Consider the following 23,156-nt stretch of genomic DNA (forward strand, 5'->3'; position numbering starts at 1 on the left):
AGGAGGCAAGAAATAACTAAGATCAGAGCAGAACTGAAGGAGATAGAAACACAAAAAAAAAACTCTTCAAAAAAATCAATGAATCCAGGAGCTGGTTTTTTGAAAAGAACAACAAAATTGATAGACCACTAGCAAGACAAATGAAGAAGAAAAGAGAGAAGAATCAAATAGATGCAATAAAAAATGATAAAGGGGATATCACCACTGACCCCACAGAAATACAAACTACCATCAGAGAATACTATAAACACCTCTACACAAATAAACTAGAAAACATGGAAGAAATGGATAAATTCCTGGACACATACACTCTCCCAAGACTAAACCAGGAAGAAGCTGAATCCCTGAACAGACCAATAACAGGCTCTGAAATTCAGGCAATAATTAATAGCCTACCAACCAGAAAAAGTTCAGGACCAGACGGATTCAAAGCCGAATTCTACCAGAGGTACAAGGAGGAGCTGGTACCATTCCTTCTGAAACTATTCCAACCAACAGAAAAAGAGGGAATCCTCCCTAACTCATTTTATGAGGTCAACATCATCCTGATACCAAAGCCTGGCAGAGACACAACAACAACAAAAAAGAGAATTTTAGACCAATATCCCTGATGAACATCGATGCAAAAATCCTCAATAAAATACTGGCAAACCAAATCCAGCAGCACATCAAAAAGCTTATCCACCATGATCAAGTGGGTTTCATCCCTGGGATGCAAGGCTAGTTCAACATACACAAATCAGTAAACGTAATCCAGCATATAAACAGAACCAAAGACAAAAAATCACTTGATTATCTCAATAGATGCAGAAAAAGCCTTTGACAAAATTCAACAACCCTTCATGTTAAAAACTCTCAATAAATTTGGTATTGATGGAACGTATCTCAAAATAATAAGAGCTATTCATGACAAACCCACAGCCAATATCATACTGAATGGGCAAAAACTAGAAGCATTCCCTTTGAAAACTGGCACAAGACAGGGATGCCTTCTCTCTCCACTCCTATTCAACAGTGTTGGAAGTTCTGGCCAGGGCAATCAGGCAGGAGAAAGAAATAAAGGTATTCAATTAGGAAAAGAGGAAGTCAAGTTGTCCCTGTTTGCAGACGAAATGATTGTATATTTAGAAAACCCCATCATCTCAGTCCCAAATCTCCTTAAGCTGATAAGCAACTTCAGCAAAGTCTCAGGATACAAAATCAATGTGCAAAAATCATAAGCATACTTATACACCAATAACAGATAAACAGAGAGCCAAATCATGAGTGAACTCCCATTCACAATTGCTTCAAATAGAATAAAATACCTAGGAATCCAACTTACAAGGGATGTGAAGGATCTCTTCAAGGAGAACTACAAACCACTGCTCAGTGAAATAAAAGAGGACACAAACAAATGGAAGAACATTCCATGCTCATGGATAGGAAGAATCAATATCATGAAAATGGCCATACTGCCCAAGGTAATTTATAGATTCAATGCCATCCCCATCAAGCTACCAATGACTTTCTTTCTTCACAGAATTGGAAAAAACTACTTTAAAGTTCATCTGGAACCAAAAAAGAGCCTGCATTGCCAAGACAATCCTAAGCCAAAAGAACAAAGCTGGAGGTATCAAGCTACCTGACTTTAAACTATACTACAAGGCTACAGTAACCAAAACAACATGGTACTGGTACCAAAACAGAGATATAGACCAATGGAACAGAACACAGCCCTCAGAAATAATACCACCACACATCTACAGCCATCTGATCTTTGACAAACCTGACAAAAACAAGAAATGGGGAAAGGATTCCCTATTTAATAAATGGTGCTGGGAAAACTGGCTAGCCATATGTAGAAAGCTGAAACTGGATCCCTTCCTTACATCTTATACAAAAATTAATTCAAGATGGATTAGAGACTTAAATGTTAGACCTAAAACCATAAAAACTCTAGAAGAAAACCAAGGCAATACCATTCAGGACATAGGCATGGGCAAGGACTTCATGTCTAAAACACCAAAAGCAATGGCAACAAAAGTCAGAATTGACAAATGGGATCTAATTAAACTAAAGAGCTTCTGCACAGCAAAAGAAACTACCATCAGAGTGAACAGGCAACCTACAGAATGGGAGAAAATTTTTGCAATCTACTCATCTGACAAAGGGCTAATATCCAGAACCTACAAAGAACTCAAATTTACAAGAAAAAAACAACCCCATCAAAAAGTGGGCAAAGGATATGAACAGACACTTCTCAAAAGAAGACATTTATGCAGCCAACAGACACATGATAAAATGCTCATCATCACTTGCCATCAGAGAAATGCAAATCAAAACCACAATGAGATACCATCTCACACTAGTTAGAATGGCCATCATTAAAGTCAGGAAACAACAGGTGCTGGACAGGATGTGGAGAAACAGGAACACTTTTACACTGTTGGTGGGACTGTAAACTAGTTCAAACATTGTGGAAGACAGTGTGGCGATTCCTCAAGTATCTAGAACTAGAAATACCATTTGACCCAGCCATCCCATTACGGGGTATATACCCAAAGGATTATAAATCATGCTGCTATAAAGACACATGCACACGTATGTTTATTGCGGTACTATTCACAACAGCAAAGACTTAAAACCAACCCAAATGTCCATCAGTGACAGACTGGATTAAGAAAATGTAGCACATATACACCATGGAATACTATGCAGCCATAAAAAAGGATGAGTTCATGTCCTTTGTAGGGACATGGATGCAGCTGGAAACCATCATTCTCAGCAAACTATCGCAAGAACAGAAAACCAAACACTGCATGTTCTCACTCATAGGTGGGAACTGAACAATGAGAACACTTGGACATAGGAAGGGGAACATCACACACCAGGGCCTGTCGTGGGGTAGATGGAGGGAGGGATAGCATTAGGAGATATACCTAATGTAAATGATGAGTTAATGGGCGCAGCACAGCGACATGCACATGTATACATATGTAACAAACCTGCACATTGTGCACATGTACCCTAGAACTTAAATTATAATAAAAAATAAAATAAAAAAATTTTAAAAAGCAATGAAAACAAAAATAACCAAACATATTATCAAGAAGCAAATAAGAGATTGATATCAAGTACAGCAAGAAGAGAAGCAAGCATTTAATCTGCCAGGCTTTCATTCTGCCAAAATAATTTACAACACACGTCTCTATCTGACATATCTGAATAGAAAAAGAACCCAAATACCCGGTGGAATTGCAAGATGAAAATGAAAAAAAAACTCTTGCTTATTGATCAGGGTACAAACTAATCTGGGCTACTAAAACACTTTGATGCACTGATTCTCTCTATGTAACACATGAGTTATTGCCATTTGGAAATGGGATTTCTTGCTTTGATTTAAATATACTTCCTTTGATTTCTTACTTTAAGTATACTTTCTTAATTTATTCACAGCTACATTCTTGGTACAAATTTTCAGGTGTAAGTAACTATTTCTGCTTTTGATAAACAGATAGTGTAATTGGTGAAATAAGGTATATTCTCATGCAAAGGTGAGAGTACAAGGTAAGACTCCAAAGTCAAGTAAAACATAACAGTCAAGAAAAAAAAAAGATGAGAGTAATTGGGCAGTGGGGAAATCTTGTATGTGGAAAGAATGAATCTGGAAAACTGTTCTTCCCTAAGAGTTCAGCAGGATTTGGATGGTGGAGAGCTTTGTGTACAAAGGTTCCCGTTCCACATAGTTTAGGTCTAATTTCAAAGGCAACTTCTAGTGCAACCTGTGACTCACCCTGTCCTAAAGTGCCATCTGTAAAGGGTCTGGAGATAACCCACAGGCAGCACTATGAACCCCTGACAGCAAGCCTTTCCAGATAAATACCAGGTCAGTGTCTACAGCTGATGACACAGAGCAGAATATCTAAAAAATAATACTTCTTTGGCCAATGGACTGCCAGTCACTATTATTTAGTGTAAAATATTATATTACATACATGTAATTTTTAAAATTGCAGTGTTCCACACTGAAGCAATTAAATATAAACACCAGATGTTTATTCAGTTTAAAGGCAACTTAAGAAATACTGATGCCAGATAGAAAGATGCTTTAGCCCCAAGTCAGGTGTTTGGAAGTTGTCACAACTAAACCAACAAAGGGATCTTGAGGCATGATAAGCGTTCATACATTTTCAGCTATACCTCTGTTGTCCTGAATATGAAAACCTAAGCTACAGTTATGCCACAGCACAGAATGTATTATGTTTTACATCACTGAGCCTTAGTTTACAAATGGTAAAAAAAAAAAAAAAAAAAAAAAATAGGGAAGGTAAACTGTGAAGTTTCCTTAAGGAGCTGTTACAACCAACAGACTCATGAAAATCTTTGCCAAATGTCCCCAGTACATAGCTCCTCCCCACTGATGGGCTCAATGGGGAGAAGCCATGCACATGTCTCAATTTTCATATGCTCAATGGCAATAAAGGATTCCCAGGGTAAAGTAAGGGATATAAATAACATAGCACACTGAAAGGACTGTAATGTTACTTCAGAGTGTTGCAAAATAAAGATCACAGATGAAAGTTTTAATTCATTGAAGCATGTAATCATGTATATTTCATTAGTGTGTTTTAAAGTCTTATACTGCTTACATTCTTATGTGGGAAAATATATCTTGTTTGTGCTTTGTGGACGAAATGTGAACAGGCAAAACTAAAAATAATTTTATAACCCAAATCACCAGATGTTAATGGCTGATAATTCAACCGGAAACCTGAAAGATAACATCTATTTCATTGTGATACCAAATATCAGTGACAAGGAAAATTTTATTTGTGGTATTTAAGTGTAGTCCTCTGGAACAAATGACTTGGTTCACAGGCAGCACGCCCACTGCTGAACTGCCACGGCCTGACAGCCTGTCTTATCTGCCAAACTGCTCATTAGGTTTGGCAATCTTTACCTGTGCCTCCAGCTTACATTTCAGCAAGTAATACACATCAGTCTGCTTTTATCATCTTCTGCAGTGAGCTTCCAACACTCCCTCAGCAGTATGGTGCCCCTGCATCTGCAATCCTCCAAATATACCTTGTATATATGTCATTATTTTTCAACTGTCATTCAGCTTCCAGCTTTGGAGGCTAGCTTAGCTTAAATAAAGCAAAAATACAAGACAGATAATATGCAAAGTAAGTCCTGCATTGTAAATATTAAGTGGGCTGACCAATCATTTAATTTTTTAACATTAAAAAAGAATACATTCACCATACAAATTTAATATTTAAATATGTATTTCAGAGTGTATTTTGGCATGGGGCACAGGTGACAATAGAGTAGAGGATTCCTTTTCCAATTGTCTCTGACCTATCCAACCTTTGTTACAGGTCAGAGAGTTCTCCAATCTATAAATAAACAACAGAGATAATGTGGCAACCAGGACACAGAGAACTACTAGAGTACTGCTCAGCTCTCTGCCTAGGCCTGATCCTGTTGATTCCTGACAATGAGCGCTGTGAAATTTAGAGGCAGATCAATACACATACACACAAACACAAACACACAAAAGAGATACTTCATGGGCAAAAAGCACCAAAGATATAAAACAAAATGTCTAAAAGACCATAAAACAACTTCTGATGAAATGCTGTTTTCATTTTGCAGAAGTAAAATATTCACCACCAACCCTAAAATTAGCTTAAAAATTACAATAAGTACATTAATTTTGGATTCCATCTCCAATTCATACCTCATCAACATGTAATAATCACACTGTATCAACAACAAAGCTGGATAGACTTTATATGCTGAATATAACTTGTACAGTAAGAAGGTAATTTTTTGAAATAGTGAGAATACAACATTGTATGCCATGCTCTACTTCACAAGTTAAAGAAAATATCTCAAAACAAAAAAACAAAAAAACCACAATTACAAAAAAACACCAGTAACAACAAAATGATGACGATACATAAAGACTGCATAGAAAAAAAATGCTCAGAATATAGAAATAAAATTATGTATTTTACCTGTAACTGTATTAGAAGACAGTATTCTTGTAGAAAAAGGATGACTAGAAGGATATGCAAAAATGAAAATAGCTAATAACACTCATTATGTCAGGCACTGTGATAGATAGTTTATGCATATTGAAACAAATTACATACTAGATTATCTCAAATTTTCAGATAAATTTTACTGGGAGTCATAAATCAATACAACAAAACCAATGTTTTGCCAACATCCACTATGTATAAAGGTATATAAATTCCGAACCCAGGCTGAAAAATAATTCACATAAGCCACACATCACTGGAAACCTACCCATGGGAGATAATACAACATAATCTAAATAAAACTTTCAGAGACAAGGCATGTGGCTTCTGGACAGCCACAAACTCCCTAACTCTGCTCTAGTGTTTTGGCCTCTAAAAGAAAGTCGAGTGGCCTCAGGTCTCTTAAAAAACAAGAAAGCAACCTACGGAAGATGGCGTGGTATTTGAGGAATATTTGGGGTCTGTTGAAAAATGTATCCTGTATTTTATTTCTAGAAAAGACTCCCTCATAATGTCAGCTAAGTGAAGAGCCCACAGAGACACATGCACACACAAAGAAAAACAAAGCAACATAGAATGAATCCGACCAAAATGTGTTACGATGGCAGAATTACAGGTGATATGATCTTCTGTAACATATCTTTTTATTAAAAATAGAAAAAAAGCAGACTTCCCCTTGATTATGTATAACCTCCGACCCAAGTGGCTTGGAATCAGAAAACAGCATCACCTGACTTGAAGCCATCTTGGCATCAATGGTGGAGTGGGTAGAGATGAGACTCTGGACCAGCTCATGAGTGGGCCCCACCTCGTCAACACCACCAAGAAAGGGCACGTGAGGAAAGCACAAAGATCCTGGAGAGACATTGGTTTCACTCAGTTTTCAAAATTATCTTAGACATATTTCCTGAGAACCTTTCTTAATGCCTCAAAAACCAGAGAAGAAAATCCTTACAACAAAGCTTTAAATGGATCCCCATATCCATTAAACTTTTCCAAAGCTCAGTGAGTATATAACCTGATAACCTAAACACCTAGCTAGAAAAATCTCAGTTCCAGTGCTACAACAGTGCTAGCTTTTCTAACATTTTCAAATAGCCCTGATTTTAACCCAATAAAATTCCACTTGAGAACTAAGAAATAAACATTGGAAATCTGCTTTAAAATAAAGAATAAGGAGACCATTGTGAATGAGAAAAAGAAAAAGACCAATGAGAGCTGGCGAGCACACTGGTTTTGTAGAAATGGAGATGAGCCATGCAGGTGCCACACTGGAAGCAGGGCCTGCGCTGGGGCCACGGATCAAGGAGGCATGGAGGACAGGATGCTTCTGCTTGGTACAATGAAAAAAAGGTATTCTTTTTATTCTACATATTTACAATATGCATTTGGGCCTTTATTATAAGTACAAGAGAAAAATCTTCAATAGATAAAAGCTGAGTACATTACTTTTTTTGATTAAAAAATAGACTCGGAAAGAATAATGAGATTCAGAGCAATGACCCCCATCTCACCAATGCCTGAAAACTGTGGCTGCCACCAAGGTCAACATAGATAGCGTGTTTGTCATACAGCACTCGCCCAACTCCAGAAAGAGGCACATAAACCAGCTTCTCCTTCTCATTTAAACAGCGCTTCTTTCATTGTTCAGGAAGAGCACAAGGGTCTAGGAGGAAACTGACATCACTCATGGCAAAATCTTCTATCCCTGGAAGACAGGACCCAAAAAGCCAGCTTCAGCTGACAGGAAGTCAGTATGTACTGTTGACTGGGGGGTTAACAATGATCCACAGTCCAAGGGCTGAACCCATGACCTAAAGAAGGGCATCATGCCACACTGGAACAGTGGCCCTCTAGCTACAAGACAAGAGGTCAGAGAAGAGGGGATTCGGTAACACCTTTGCAGGCCTACACACAGCTGGCTTACTTTTAAAACCTCCAGCAAGGCCATCTTCCCTTGTTTCATCATTTTTCAGTTTTTCTGAGAAATGAAGCCATCCCAAGAAGCCTGTATGTAATTCTAGTATGTTCTACAAAAGAGAATATCTGGCATGTGAATTTGGCTTTTATTTTTCAAGTGTGCTCCTCTTACATAACCATAAAGAGACACCTGCCGGTCACATCTGATGTTTGTTCGGATACCTCTGGGTTTGTCAAATCTTCCATCCTAGAAAAAGAAACTCAATCATACAGCAGAAATGAATGGCAAAAGTTCCTATACCTCCTTTCATGTGTCAATGACTCATCACACTCTTGTCCACTAAGCACGTCATTTAGAAAACTAGAAAATGCAGAAACAAGGAAGCACCGTTCACCATCCAGCAGAGGAAAAGGGACAGGCACACAATTGTGTCTCTAGGCTGAAAGTGACATTCATTCCATAAGACACCAGACAGGGAGATGACGTCCACCTGGGGTCAGGGAAGAGTGAAGAACATATTGAGAAAATCCGTTTCTGGAAGAGAGTGAGCCTGTGCTCTGGGATTTTTGCTGTGGTTTGGATTCTGGCAGGTGGAGAAAGGATATCCCAGGCTGAGAAAAATCACAGCACAAAGAAGAGCACAAAGGAAGGAAACTGAAGGCACACACGAGGACTCAAGCACCCAGGCATGAAGGCAGCATCACTGAAAACTGAGGATGAACGTAGGATGGGGCCACATCCTGTAGCCTTAAATGCTTCCAAGTCCTCCCATTGTCCTAAACTTCTCATAGTTAATTTACTCCCAAAGGCACAGCATCTTTGAGCAATGATATAAGTAGACATTTCCCATCAACTACACTTCTACCCCCACTATTCAAACAGGCACAAAATAAATCCTATCACTATTCTTTTTCTAGCCTTTTTAGCTTTGAAATATATGGCCCAGGAAGAAAAAATTTACAATCACTTTTTACCTGTCTGCCAGGATATAAGGGTGAGAAGTTTGCCATGTGAGAGGCCTAAACTTCATAACTGTAATAAAACGGCCCAGATTGTGCATTTCTTGGTTTTGATATTCTCCATGCACCATTCCAGAAAGGGAGAACAGTTGGCACCCTAAACATTAAAGGAAAATTAAAAATTAATTTCAATTAAATTCTCGTCAATACTGCAACAAAATAAAAGATCTAACAAGAAGCAATCCTAAGAAGGGAGACTTCCAGCAAAGCCACTGTCCTGAGGCTTCCAGAGCCTTGCTGGCTTCTTTCAGGACTTATTAGAACCCCACAGAGGCAGATTGCTCTGCAGCCGAGCAGGGGCATCCATCTAAGTATGGTGAGGAGAGGGAGGTGAGGCCTCTGAGCACAGAAACGGTTCTGTGGCCGATGGACCAGAGCAGTATGGAAAGGAAGGGGCAGTGCCTGGTCCTGTAACTGGCAGAAACTTCTGATGTACTCTATTAAGTCCCCACCCCAAACACCCAGACACTGCCTGTTGCAGCAGGTACAGAGACAAATGAGATACACCAAGAGGCCCAGAATAAGCACTCTCTTGAGGGAAACCTTCCAGAGACTGGGAACACAAACACAAAGGGAATTCAGGAGGCAAATCCTAGAGACGTTTAGTAACGTCTCTTCAGTCTTTCTGTTTGTTTGTTTGAGACAGAGTCTCACTCTGTCACCCAGGCTGGAGTGCAGTGGCGCAATCTCAGCTCACTGCACCCTCTGCCTTCCAGCTTCAAGCAATTCTCACGTCTCAACCTCCCGAGTAGCTGGAATTACAGGCATGCATCATCACACCTGACTAATTTTTGCATTTTTAGTAGACATGGGGTTTGGTCATACTGCCCTGAGCTTGAAATGCCTGGCCTCAAGTGATCCTCCCGAGTCTGCCTCCCCAAGTGCTGGGATTACAGGCATGAGCCACTGTGCCCGGCCTCTTCAGTCTATTTTAAATGGATTATAACATTAGCATCTAAAAATTATTTCTCTTCCTACTGGGTAAACTTCTGTCCAGAACCTGTGTTTTAATCGCTTCTTTGGCTTCTTCAGTTTCTTATTATGCTTGAAGGAGTTGAGGTGGGTGAGAACTCCCATAATTTTAGGAAAGCCATGTACTTGACAGATGTTTAGAAACTCAAAGGTTTCCATTTCAAACCCAAAGCTGGCATCTATAAGCATCAGTACCTACAAACAGAACACATTATTTCTCAAAGAAACTACCAAAACAGACCACCTACACTAGGGGTTGGCAACTGGCCCACGTGCCAAATCCAGCCATCACCTGTGTTTGTAACTAAAGTTTTATTGGAACACAGCCACATTAATTCATTTACATATTGTCTATGGCTGCCTGTGCACTACAACTGCAGAGCTAAGTAGTTGCAAAAGATATAATCCACAAAGCCGAAAATATTTACTATCTGGCCCTCAACAGAAAAGTCCCACTGCAGACTAAATCTAATGACTACACAGACATCCCCCAGAGAAACCACCATCCTCTGACTTGCTCTAAAAGGCAACCGTAAGACAATGTCCACTAGGATATAAACTTTCATTTTAAGAATTCTAATGCATGAGAAGTAATGCAGAAAAGGCTGGGTCTAACCTGGTCCTTACCTATGAAATCCTAATTTAAAGAAATGAAGTTTTCTGTAATGTACTTTTAAGCCAAATAACAGGTCTCTGACATCCAAAGAATGGGAAGAAAGTGATAATCAATGAAATATATTAAATAGGTACAGAAAACCAACCTCTTCTTTCAATCTCTCACACACAAACACACATAAAATCTGTTTTTTGCTGGGAAGTATGCAGTGGAAACCTCTATCTTGTATGTTAATTTGTATAACTCAATAGCTCAGAAAATTTTTTAAATGGCTACCAGTTTAGAATTAAGTCAAAAAACAGTAAGATTACAATGAATGGTAGTATATAAGAAAATATAAGCAGATAAGACCAATTTTTAAAATTTAAGACCTTCAAAGATGCAAAATAATTTCAGAATTGATTCCTGGAAACTTGTAGTTTTAATATTAAAGACAGTTCTGATCTTTCCATGGATAACTGAAAATAACACAAAATGGAAAACAGAAATGCCCACCTTTGATTAAACTAGGAAACATTCAAAACCCAAAACCACAGAATATATGAAGTTGGGCTTGCAAGAAAGCACAACTGCCACTGCAGACCGAGGCAGCAAGCAGAGCTCTCCAGCAACACTGGACCAGCTCGAAGAACAGGTGGAAAATCCTCACACCACATCTGATGCCACAGAGTGCCAAGGGGCAAGCAGCTGGTTATAGGGTCAGGAAGAACAGGGACCAAACAGTCCCTCAGGCGCCAATCTTTGTCATCTAAGCCAGTGTTACTCCCCTAATACACACACGCATGTACACGCCCAAATCCACGTATTGTGTGTGCCTTTGCCGTAGTCAGGAGGCTCTGACAACCCAGAGCAGAGCAATCAACATAAGCTAGGCTAAATAAATTATGGTGCATCCATAGAATGGAATATTACATTAAAAAGAAGGAGGCAGAGCTACAGTACTTACTGATTATATACCTCCAAAATATATTACACGAAAAAAATCAAAGCATAGAAGAGTGTGTAAAATAAGCTACCATTTGTGTTTTTAAAGGGTGGCATGTGTGTTTATATGCATCTAGAAGGATACCGCTCTGCAGGGACCTGAGACACAGTGGTTACAGCAAGGAAAGAGAAAATGCGCATTGTGTATACCCTGCATTAGTTAGAGTGCTTTACCAAATGTGTGTGCTCCTTTTGAAAATCTGAAAAAGATTTACATAGGCATCTCTCTCAGTGATGGTTAAGAGGCTGGGAAGGGGAGCAGGGAGGGAGGGACAAAGAGGGAAAAGTTAACAGGGTTAACAGGTACAAAAATACAGTTAGAATACATTCTCGTGTCCAACAGCACAATAGGGTGACTATAATTTATTATATAATTCAGAATAACTAAAAGAATGAAATTAAAATGTTCCTAACACAAAGAAATGATAAATGTTTGAAGTGACAGATATCTGTACTACCCTGATTTGATCATCACACATTGTATGCTTCTATCAAAATACTACACATATCCCATAAATATGTGTAACTATTATGCATCCATAATAACTAAAAATAAAAAAAGTAAAGGCATCTCTTAATACAGGTCTTTAAAATTAAAAACGTGCTACATTTTAAATAAAAGAGAAACAAATGACTTCTATGAACTATTTCAATCTTTTCAAGTATAAAAGATTTAGTAATCTTTATATAAGTTTACATTAATTACACTTATTTTTACTAATAGTAGCATTACATGTTCAAAATTTGAATGTTTCTGACATTACAACAGCACAAGTTTAAAATCTGTATTACTTTTTCCTTTATATTTTAGGAGTCTTCCTAGGCCAAAGTATAAAATATGTAGCTCTAGATAAAATTAAATAAAAATGAAAAAAACAAGGTATCTGTCACCCTGCACTTCCTAATCAATATGGCTTATTTTTTTGCTACTTTTTTTTTTTTTTTTTTTGAGACAGAATTTCACTCTTGCTGCCCAGGCAGGAGTGCAATGGCGTGATCTCGGCTCACCGCAACCTCCACCTCCTGGGTTGAAGTGATTCTCCTGCCTCAGCCTCCTAAGTAACTGGGATTACAGACATGTGCCACCTCACCCAACTAATTTTGTATTTTTAGTAGAGACGGGGTTTCTGCATGTTGGTCAGGTTGGTCTCGAATTCCCGACCTCAGGTGATCTGCCCACTTCGGTCTCCCAAAGTGCTGGGATTACAGGTGTGAGCCACTGCGTCTGGCCTTTTTTTTTTTTTTTTTCTAATTTGTATTTTATTTTTGCTAATTTGAAAGATAGTTAATAGAATATCAGAAATAGTGAACATTATCATTTCCATAAATGCAAGAGCCTGTACATTTTCCACACATTGAGTACTATCTAAATTTTCTATTGATAAACTCTGACCTCTTCTTCAGGCAATTCATGTACTTACTTTAGCAATATCATTAAGGATGAAGGTTCTAGAACCATCAGGAACAAGGGTCCCATCTTCACACAAGTTACTTAACTGCTGGGAGGCTCTATTTCATCTTATGTAAACTACAGATAATACCTACTCGCCTCAAGGGTGTATCAAGGGTTTACGTAAGCTAAATTTGTAGAAAGCAGTTAGCACAGTGCCAGGAAGGGTCCAAGAAGAAATGGTACTTACTATGATATATTTGTACATATATATGTATGCATGTTAATGAGTTCTTATTAGCTGTGTTCATTAAAGGTTTTCTCCATCCTGTCATTTGCTTTTAGATTTTGGAATACATTTCATTGTGCACATTCCATTTGTATTATTAATATAACAACATTTATTACTATTATTATTGTCATCATCAATTCAGTTACATTTACTGTATCCCTGATGATGACCATGTTTCCTTTAATAATCATAAACTCTCTTCCCTTTATCACAGGGTAAATAACCTATCACAACGCTGTAAGTCTCCATCAGCACCCCAGGCTGCCCCTGCTGACTTACCAGATCTGCTGCTTTAGCCAGATCAATCATCATGTTAATATCACACCCACATTCAATAATGGTGAGTGTGCGCTTTTTACCTATAAGTGAAAAGATGAAAATTCTACTTTAAAAAGACTCTGAAAAAACTCTAACCATCAACTCTTAATTTTCATTTTTTAATTGCATCCAGTAAAACACCATATACGTTTACAGGAGTGTACCCGAAGTTCATTTTTATAGGCAAAAACTGGTAAAATAAAATAAATTCCATCCTGTTTTTCTTCCTGTGTTCTAAATTTAGATAATATCAAAAGTCTACCCAGATGAATAAAAGTGCTCAAACAGGGAAAATTCTGACTAGACAGGCTCCATGATAACCATGATCTTGCTGTTCAGCTGCGGGCCAATGTCTTCACCTCTATCAAAATTTCCTGTATTCCCACTATCGCTAAAAACATCCTCAAACAGAATGCAACAGAATACTTATAACAATAATTATTTCTAAATTAAGGTAATAAGAAAATGGTCAAAAAAATATGGGCTGGGCACAGTGGCTCACACCTGTAGTTCCAGCACCTTGGGAGACCAGGGCAGGTGGATCCCTTGAGCCCAGTTTTGAGACCAGCCTAGGCCACATGGGTAAACCCCATCTCTACAAAAACATAAAAATTTTAAAAAAAGGAAAAAAAAGATAAATTAGCCAGGCATGGTGGCATACACTACTCAGGAGGCTAAGGTAGGAGGATTGCTTGAGCCTGGGAGATTGAGGCTGCAGTGAGCTATAATCACACCACTGCATTCCAGCCTGTGCCACAGAGTAAGACTCTGTCTCAAAAAAAGGAAAAGAAAATATGGATGCTCCAAAGATAAAGAAAAGCCTCAATCCAACTATATTACTGCAATAACAAGAGATTTCAGAGTGTGCATTGCCATTCTACCACTGGAAGTTTGTTTAATTTTCCTTCAAACTTGGAAAGGTCACCGTCTCCCAAAGCTGACAAATTCTCATAGGGAAAAGAGAAAAGGCGCACTTCCACCAGCATGTGGTTTCATAAGGGCAAGCATGTGCACCTGGCACATAGGAGGTATGTGCTCTCTGTTAAATGATGTGTTCACAGTGACCAGGCCTGCTAGGCCCTTCCAAGGAACATGCATGGCAAAGCCATACAGCAGTCAGGATAAGATATGTATCATATCCTTATCTCTGGGAACTTACCCTTTTCTGAAGTTATAGCTAACTTAGTAAAAGTATAAGAGAGGTAACATGATATGGTAATATTTAACATGTTTCACTCAAGAAAAAAACAAACACACGCATGTCCCTCAGATGACAACAGCCACGCCAACTCTGTGTCTGTGGCGGCATCTCCTACCTGACATGATCCTCACAGGGCCTCTGATCTTGGTCAACTTCTGCCGGATGAAATTCCCAATGAGGCATTATATCAAAGTGTTCTTTCCAACTTTGGAGGCCCCGTCACCACTGCCACTATTGGTGGGGGCTCTAGTGGAGTTCAATCAACCACTGGCATATGATGCTTTCTTATCTTCAAATCCTGAGTCCTATTCATTTAAAAAAAAAAAAAAAAAAAGGAAACTCACTTTCAAAATAGAGTAAAAGGTATCAACCTTATAAGTAGGCTTTTTTTTTTTTAGCATACTTACAGATATGAGTACTTTAGTATATAGAGAGTAAAACAGACAATATAAAAATATAAGTAACTTGTCAATTATTAACTTCTGACCCCTATCCAAGTCAATTGCTGTTCAATAAAGATGTAACAAGATGACTTCAATAGTATAGAGTTGAAAATTAAACACTCCTTAAGTCTGACTGCTTTACAAGTGATTTTAATAATTTTTTAAAAAACAAAAGGTAAATACCGAGGCAGTGCATCATAACAGATAAGAGCAGAGGCTCTGGAGTCAAATTTGGCTCTCCTATATACTGGTTATATGATTGGAGGTAACATGTTTTCTTGACCTCAGTTTTCTTGTCCATAAAATGAGGGCAAGAATGATTCCTACTCCGGTGAGGCTGCTGGAAGCATTTAGTTGAATAATGTTTAAAGTACACTGCTAAGAATATCACAAGGACTCACTAAATAAAGCTATGTTAGTATTACATATTTTAATTTTTGTATTTTATATTACAACTTTGTAAAACATATCCAGAGGGAAAAAAGCACACTTATCACCACAGAAACAGTTTAAAGTTTAGGAAGAAACAAATTCTATAAATTCTTGTATCTTGGGCAAGAAACACCAAGCAGTGTGCAGATGCTGGAGGCAAGGCAGCTTCTATGGCAAAGCTTCTCACATTTTAGTAAAAGCCACACAGCATGCATCTCCATGTCCTTTGGAGCTGGACTAGACTTGTGACTCCAAATGTCACCGGTGAGAGGCTCCTACTATTTAAAAAGAATCAATGGAAGAACCATCTTTTAGGCTATAGCTAAACATAGCTGTGAAAGGATCGAGCCATCCGCACAGCAGACTGAACTGCAAAAGCTTTGGGATTTCTCTTCCGGGCATCTTCTTCGTCTCCTAGCTGGAGATCCTGCAGATGCCGCTTCTTTTTCTTTGCAGCTTTGGGCCCACTGTTTTTCTTTCTGTGTTTCTTCTGGTCCTTAGTCTCCATAGTGGCTATTTACCAATAACAAGTAACTCTAACCTACAAGGAAGAAGGTTGGGGTAAGGAGGTGGGAGAAGCATTTTACAATCCAGGCAATACCCAGGGAAAAACATTAAATTTCATTTATTTCTTCATGAAGAGATGATGTATATACTTGTTCACTGAACAAGGGTAGAAACTGCTTAACCATCCCCCAATTTCATTTCTGTTATGCTATAAATTAGATGAATTGCCTCTGCTAACGTTACATTTTATGGTTAAGTTACTTTTTATTCATCTCAGGTGTCAACATCAGCAGTATCTATTTCTGAAAGGATGAAAATATTCCATATCTGTACTTTTCGGCCATTTAGCCATTAGCCACATGTGATTACTTAAAATGTAAAGAAACTGAAAAAATGAATTTTTAATTAATTTCATTCTAACTCTAAATAGTCACATGTGGCTACCATACTGGACAGCTCAGACCTAGATATAAACTGGACTAATGAAGTGGTTTCCTAACTTAAACTAAAACTTAAATTTTAATAAAAAATTTAAAACGTTTTTATGAACTTTCAATATGATCGCAGTATTACTTTTAGTACCTGTTGACTCTGTAAAACTCCTAAATTACAGCTCATCTACATACATTTGAAAAATAGCAGTATCTGTATGTATGAGATATGACCAGTTCTAGATGACGCCATGGAGAACTAGATGGAGACCCCATGGACTTATAGAGACCCTTCCACTGATTTCTGATATACCTGGGAATCTGTGGCCAATGAATTGGTAATCACTGAATTAGTGAGTTTTTTTAGGATATGGGGCTGCACAAAATCTAACAGCTTGATTGAAAAAAAGCGGGGCAGGGTGCCATTTCATTCAATTAAGGTCTTGTATTCATTCCGTTTAATAAATGTTTGTGTCTGTCTATGATGTGCTAGCCACTGTGCCAGTAAATGGATACAGTTATGATCTGACTTGCAGAGGAAATCCAAACTAGTATCTTCCGTGCCATGCAACAAGGGCTACACTGCAAGGCTGCACAGGGTGCTACTGGAGCACAGAGGTGAGTCAGAGGCTTCCCACAGACACACACAGGAGCGGAAACAGAAAGTCTTTATATATCACCATAATGTCAAGGAACACTGGCCGGCAGTTAGGAGAGCTGGGCACTAGGAACGCTTTGAAACTGAATAGCTGTGTGATTTCAGAGGTTATGTTGCTTCTCTACTATGTTTTAGTGCCGAACTTGTACTGTTTCTCTCCCTTTTCTTCCTGGTGGGAAAAGCACAATTTAGGCTCAACAGATTCGGCTCAGGTCTAAGTCGCCTGCCGGGGCCACGGTGCCAGGAAACGACGTCTCCCCGACACCCTCCCTCCCAGTCCGGGCCTTCTGCAGGGATTCATCCCGTCACTCTCCCAACGACCCCCGGGCACACCTCCAGCAGATGCTAAATATGCTGCTCCTCGGGAGCAAAGATGACCCGGAGGACCGGGGAGGACCTTCCCACGCGCACAACTCGCGATCTTCCCAGTGCCCCAGAGCCAAGGACCCCACGGCCGCCTGCCCCAGCCCGCGCACCGAACCTGCTCACAACTACAACTCCTTAGGGCCGCTTGGACACCGCCGGAAACGGAAATTCACCCTCACGCCGACTCGCCGGAGGGAAACAAAAAGGCAGAAAAAAGACTGCCGCCTGGACGACTTTCAGGGGAGAGCGGGAAGAAAGACTCGTTAACAGCTGAGTGCAGGCGCCAGTGCCGTCTGCGCGGCGCGTTCCACCGGATCCGCGTCCCTCCGGATTCAGCCCCACCCAGCCCTCGGAATCCGCTGCCTCAACTCCCGCGGTGGGACTCCGGAACAGCGTGCACCAGCGAGTCCTCGCTGAAGGCCAGAGCAGCTGTGTGGCCTGGCGCTGGTTACTTGATGCGGTGCAAAACCCAGAAGGAGACACATTTGGTTCTGGCCGCCCCGCAGTCACTGTACCCGGGGCGAATGGACTATGGCTGGATTGGGAGTCCACTTCCTCCCCTGTAAAGATGACAGCCGAGGGAGATCTCGCGTTCTGGGGGTGCCCTCTTTTGGCCGGAAGCCGTGGCTCACGCCTGTAATCCCAGCCCTTTGGGAGGCCAAGGCGGGAGGATCGCTCGAGCCCAAGGGTTCAAGACCAGCCTGGGCAACATAGGGTGACCCCGTTTCGCGGGGTAGGGGGGAGGGGAAGAAAGAAAAGCCTGGCACGGTGGCTCACGCCTGTAATCCCAGCGCTTTGGAAGTCCACGGCGGGAGGATTGCTTGAGCCCAGGAGTTCAAGACCAACCTGGGCAACATAGGGAGTCTACGTCTCCCAAAAAAAAAAAAAAAAAAGCCAGCGTCGTGGCGGGCGCCTGTGGTCCCAGCTAATCTGGAGGCTGAGGCGGGACGATCGCTTGAGCGTGGGAGGCGGAGGTTGCAGTGAACTGAGATCCAGCCACTGCACTCCAGCCTGGGTGACAGAGCAAGACACTGTATCAAAGAAAAATAAATAAAATAAGGCCCTCTTTTTCCAGGACCAACAGACTCTGAGGGCAGGGACAAACTGCCTCCCCTTCCCTGCTCCCGGGAAAGGGGCTTTCCCTGAGGGAATGTAGCATCTTGCCATTTTCTTCCTGCACAGCTTTGTCTTCCCAGGGATCCACCCACTGCCACCTGAGGAAACGCCTTGGAGCCCATCTAGCCCCTAGCCCAGCTACTTGGGATGCCTACAGAGCATACATTGTCAGAGGATGCATCTTCCTCTAGTCTTGGAGGGTTTCTTTTCAATATGATCCCACCGGTGCACTCAAGGCTCAATTCTACACCAAAAAACTAGGCCCACTCCTGTCACCGAGACCCCCAGGCTTCAGGTCCTGTCACAGGGACCTTGCTTTCAACCCCAGCAGCCCCCAGGTATTCACTCTGCATAGGCTATATACTGGGTGCTAGACTAGGGAGGCTACCCACGTGGCGCATGCTTCCCTTATCCCTGAAGAGGTTAGTATGTAACTTCTTCACACTAGGCCTCTTACTTCTTGGAGATGTCAGTATCCGGGTAGATAATCCTTCTAACATCCTTTTGGTCTCATGAAGCCTACTCTTGTCCTCTGCCCTATCTCAGCTTCCCCCTCCCTCCATGATCAGACCTTAGACCTTGTCAGGTCCAAGGACTGCAACCCTCACAGTATCCCACTCTGACCACCACCTCCTATCTAGAGCAATGGAGAGACTTTGTAGGTGAAAGCCATCTTTGTTACTGGTTCTCCTATGCTCCCTCGCCTGGCTCCTGCAGGTGCTTGACTTCTTCAGGGACACAGTGGCCAGTGCCCAGCAGGTTCCACTCCATCCACCAGCTCCAGGCAGTTTTGTTATAGAGTAAGTCTTCTGAGACACCACTCCTTTCCCCAGCACCTAAGGAAGTATTTCTAGTAAGTTCCAGTGGTATAGCACCGGTGACTTCCCTGACATGCAGAGGGCCATGGCTGGGTTCCTCTGATGAGGTGCAGGGGCAGGGCACTAAGAGGGGAGGACTCTCCTGAGTTCCCTACCTCAGCCCTAGACTAGTGGCTACTCCTACTATACTTCCTACTAGTCTGTACCGGGTTACTCCACTTCCCTGTTACAATTAACAATTCCTTATGTACACTTTTCCTGTTTAAATGACTGTGTGACTTCTCTTTCCTAATTGGACTCTGACCAATATGCTGTCATTTGCCAATAACTCCCAAAGTTTTATCAGTGACTCAGACCTCTAACCTGAACTCCAGCTGCCTCCATGACATATCCATTTGGATGTTTAATAGACATTTCCAAAGTGATATGCCAAACAGAACTCAGGATCTTCCCTCTCAAACCAACTGCTCAGCAGTCTTATGATCTCAGTTGATGGCAACTCAGAACTGAATTGCAGGACACCCAGTTTGTATCTGCAGAGAACTGGAGAACTGCTTAGTGTGGAAAACCCACACATTTGGTGTCAGAAGTATGTGAGTAAAAACAGTTTTCCTTTTATGTCTGTTGGATGGATAATGATGAACCTAGCAGGGCACAGAAAGCTAGGCAGCAGTGAAACTGAGAATGAAGTTATAGTTAATAGCAGAGAATGAAAAAGAAAAGACAGATAAAACATTTTGAAGAAAGGACAGTAATGTATTCCCAACAGATAGGATTTACAGCATGAAGGAGAGAAGAGGCAACGATAACTACAAAATTTCTAGCCTGAGAGACTGGTAGAAAAAAATGGTGGTATCAGGGACAGATAGGGTTATTAAGAAAAAGGATTGGATTTTTAAAATGAAGATCTGGTGTAAAATTATCCTCAGGAAAATTGGAAATCCAGGCACGTACTTCTCTCCATCATGTCCTTGCGTAGTGCAGTCCCTCTGCCTGTCCATGCCTCACTTCCCCTCCCTAGGATTCCTCTCCCTCTCTTAAGACCCATCTCAAATATCACCTAGACTTGTAAGTAATTTATATGAAACTGGATAGCTGAGGTTTCAAGACTTTATCCCTTTTAAACTTTTTTATAACATGTTACTGTTATCTTTTAGTAAATCCAGCTTTATATTCACCCTTTTAACTAGCATCATTTCTGTTTCCAAGACCTGTTTGGTGTGAAAGTGCAGCTAAGTTTATAGTCAATCAAGATCAGAATAAAAAAATCTACCAAAAAAATTAACAAGATCCCCTTTTAATGCATAATCTTCCATCCATCAGGCTGTAAATTAAATACCTAACATAAAACAAAGCTGTATGTTTCATGGATATGTACCTATATAACTGCACGGAACATGATTTGGAAGGATATACACTTAGAGAAGACCTGGGTCACATGTGGTAGTCAAAGGAGTCTTCAGCTTTCTTTTCGTATTTAAATTTTGATAGAAATATATATGTATTATAATTTTCAGTTTTTAACGGAAAAAAGTATTTTTCTGTTTTTTCCTTGATCTGTCAACAGGTTGTATTTTTCCAATATCAGCTAAACATTTGCTTCCCAGAAAGCTTAGTTATCTTTTCAAAATTTATTCAGGTTAAAATAAAAGATTTAGACAATGAATTAAAAATCTAAGATGGTATTTGCCTACTTTATACAGAACAGTACATTGATGCTGCTAAAGCAATTAAAGTATCATTTTTCTTTTCTTTCTTTCTTTCTTTTTTTTTTTTGAGATGGAGCTCAAAGCTCCAGTGCTGGTGGACCATGCCTGAAATGCGAAGAGCTCCCCAGGGGCAGCCCCCAGGGCTACATACCAGCCTCACACTCCTTCCACACTGCATCTTCCCCCAGGGCCACACACCAGCCTCACACTCCTTCCACACTGCATCTTCCCCCAGGGCCACACACCAGCCTCACACTCCTTCCACACTGCATCTTCCCCCAGGGCCACACACCAGCCTCACACTCCTTCCACACTGCATCTTCGCCCAGGCCCACAGTAACAACCCACATGGCTTTGCCAGCACGTGTGTGCACAGGCAGGTTTTGCTTATCTTGTCCTGCCAGCCTGCATGTATGTGTACACCCTGCCCTGCAACTGCTGCAGCAGGAGTGCAGTCTGCTCCACTCTCCCCTCTGACCATCAACAGTCAGAGCCTTGGCAGGCACAGAGCCAGCCAGCCCAACCCCGTTCCTGCCAGCGCCCCACACATTTGCCAGCACTGCCCCAAGTGAAACTAGGCACAGAGAACAGTGGGCTCTCCCCTACCCTGAGCACTCTCCACCACCCTGCTCTCATGTCAACACCACATGCAACCACATGCAGTCACCAGCAGGGGCCCCCACCCTACCAGCGGTGTTCCCTTTGCCACTGTGGTAAATGCTGGCACAGAGGCAGGCACACCAGCACCCACTAGCGCCCTACTGCAGCCGTGCTGCTGCTGCCACTGCTGCTGGCACATGCAAACGAGGATGGATTCCACTGTCTCTGCACTACTAAATGCTTTGGCTGACACCACTGATTAGAGTGTAGTGACCAGCCGTCTGAGAGCATCTTGGCTCACCCAGTGCAGTGGATTCTTAACCTCGAGGAGACAGAACAAAGTTGGGGCTCGACACAAGTCCTCCGGAGTTAGAGCATGCAGTCCAGGAGCTGGGAGCTGAGTCCTGGCCCTCTCAAATCTTCCAGAAATGAAGCCAGTTGACTGAATCCACCTTATGTCACAGTGAAACCCTCAAGGTCATCAAACAGGATAAAAGGAAAAAAACCCATCCAAAGGTCAGCAACTTCAAAGATTGAAGGAACATAACCCTGCAAAGATTAAAAAAAAAAAAAAAAAAAAAAAAACCAGTGCAAGAACTCTGACAACTCAAAAAACCAGAGTGCCGTCATTCCTCCAAACAGCTGCACCACTTCTCCAGCAAGGGGTCTGAACCAGGCTGAGATGGCTGAAATGACAGAAATAGAATTCAGAATATGGATAGGAATGAAGATTATCAAGATGCAGGAGTATGTTGAAAGTCAATCTGAGGAAGCTAAGAATCATGATAACAATGCAGGAGCCAACAGACAAAATAGCCAGTACAGAAAAGAATGTAACCAACTTGATAGAGCTAAAAAACACACTACAAGAATTTGGTTAATAGCAGAAGAGACCAAGTAGAAGAAAGTATCTCAGGGTTTGAAGACTGGCTTTCTGAAAGAAGACAGGCAGACAAGAATGAAGAAAATACAAAGGAAGGAATAAAACTTCTGAGGAATATGGGATTATGTAAAGAGACCAGATCTGTGACTCATTGGTGTCCCTGAAAGAGATGGAGAGAGTATAAGCAACTTGGGAAATATATTCCAGGATATCATTTATGAGAACTTCCCTGACCTAGCTAGAGAGACTGACATTCAAATTCAGAAAATGCAGAGAACCCTAGTAGGATACTTCACAAGAAGATCATCCCCAAGATACAAACTCATTATATTCTCCAAGCTCAAAATGAAAAATAAAAATGCTAAAGGCAGCTAGAGAGAAAGCTCAGGTCACTTACAAAAGGAACCCCATCAGGCTAGCAGTGGACCTTTCAGTAGAACCTCTACAA

General features: G+C 40.9%; 1 protein-coding gene across 6 annotated transcripts in view; it reads right to left on the reverse strand.

The window, feature by feature from the left end:
- Window positions 1–18,194, reverse strand: part of LOC105486627 (arf-GAP with GTPase, ANK repeat and PH domain-containing protein 5-like) — a 54,836-nt gene extending 36,642 nt beyond the window's left edge. For 2 of the 6 annotated variants that reach the window (XM_071070033.1, XM_071070035.1), the window contains exons 1-2: window positions 13,506–13,585; window positions 8,928–9,069 (exon numbers count right to left, since the gene is read on the reverse strand). In XM_071070033.1, the coding sequence (XP_070926134.1) occupies window positions 8,928–8,963 (36 nt within the window). In that variant the 5' untranslated portion in view covers window positions 8,964–9,069; window positions 13,506–13,585. The other 4 variants (XM_071070031.1, XM_071070034.1, XM_071070032.1 and 1 more) reach the window with 4 other exon arrangements.
- Between the last annotated feature and the right edge of the window lie 4,962 nt (window positions 18,195–23,156).

This window comes from Macaca nemestrina, chromosome 9, assembly GCF_043159975.1.
Source record: "Macaca nemestrina isolate mMacNem1 chromosome 9, mMacNem.hap1, whole genome shotgun sequence".
In the NCBI taxonomy this organism is placed as follows: Eukaryota; Metazoa; Chordata; class Mammalia; order Primates; family Cercopithecidae; genus Macaca; species Macaca nemestrina.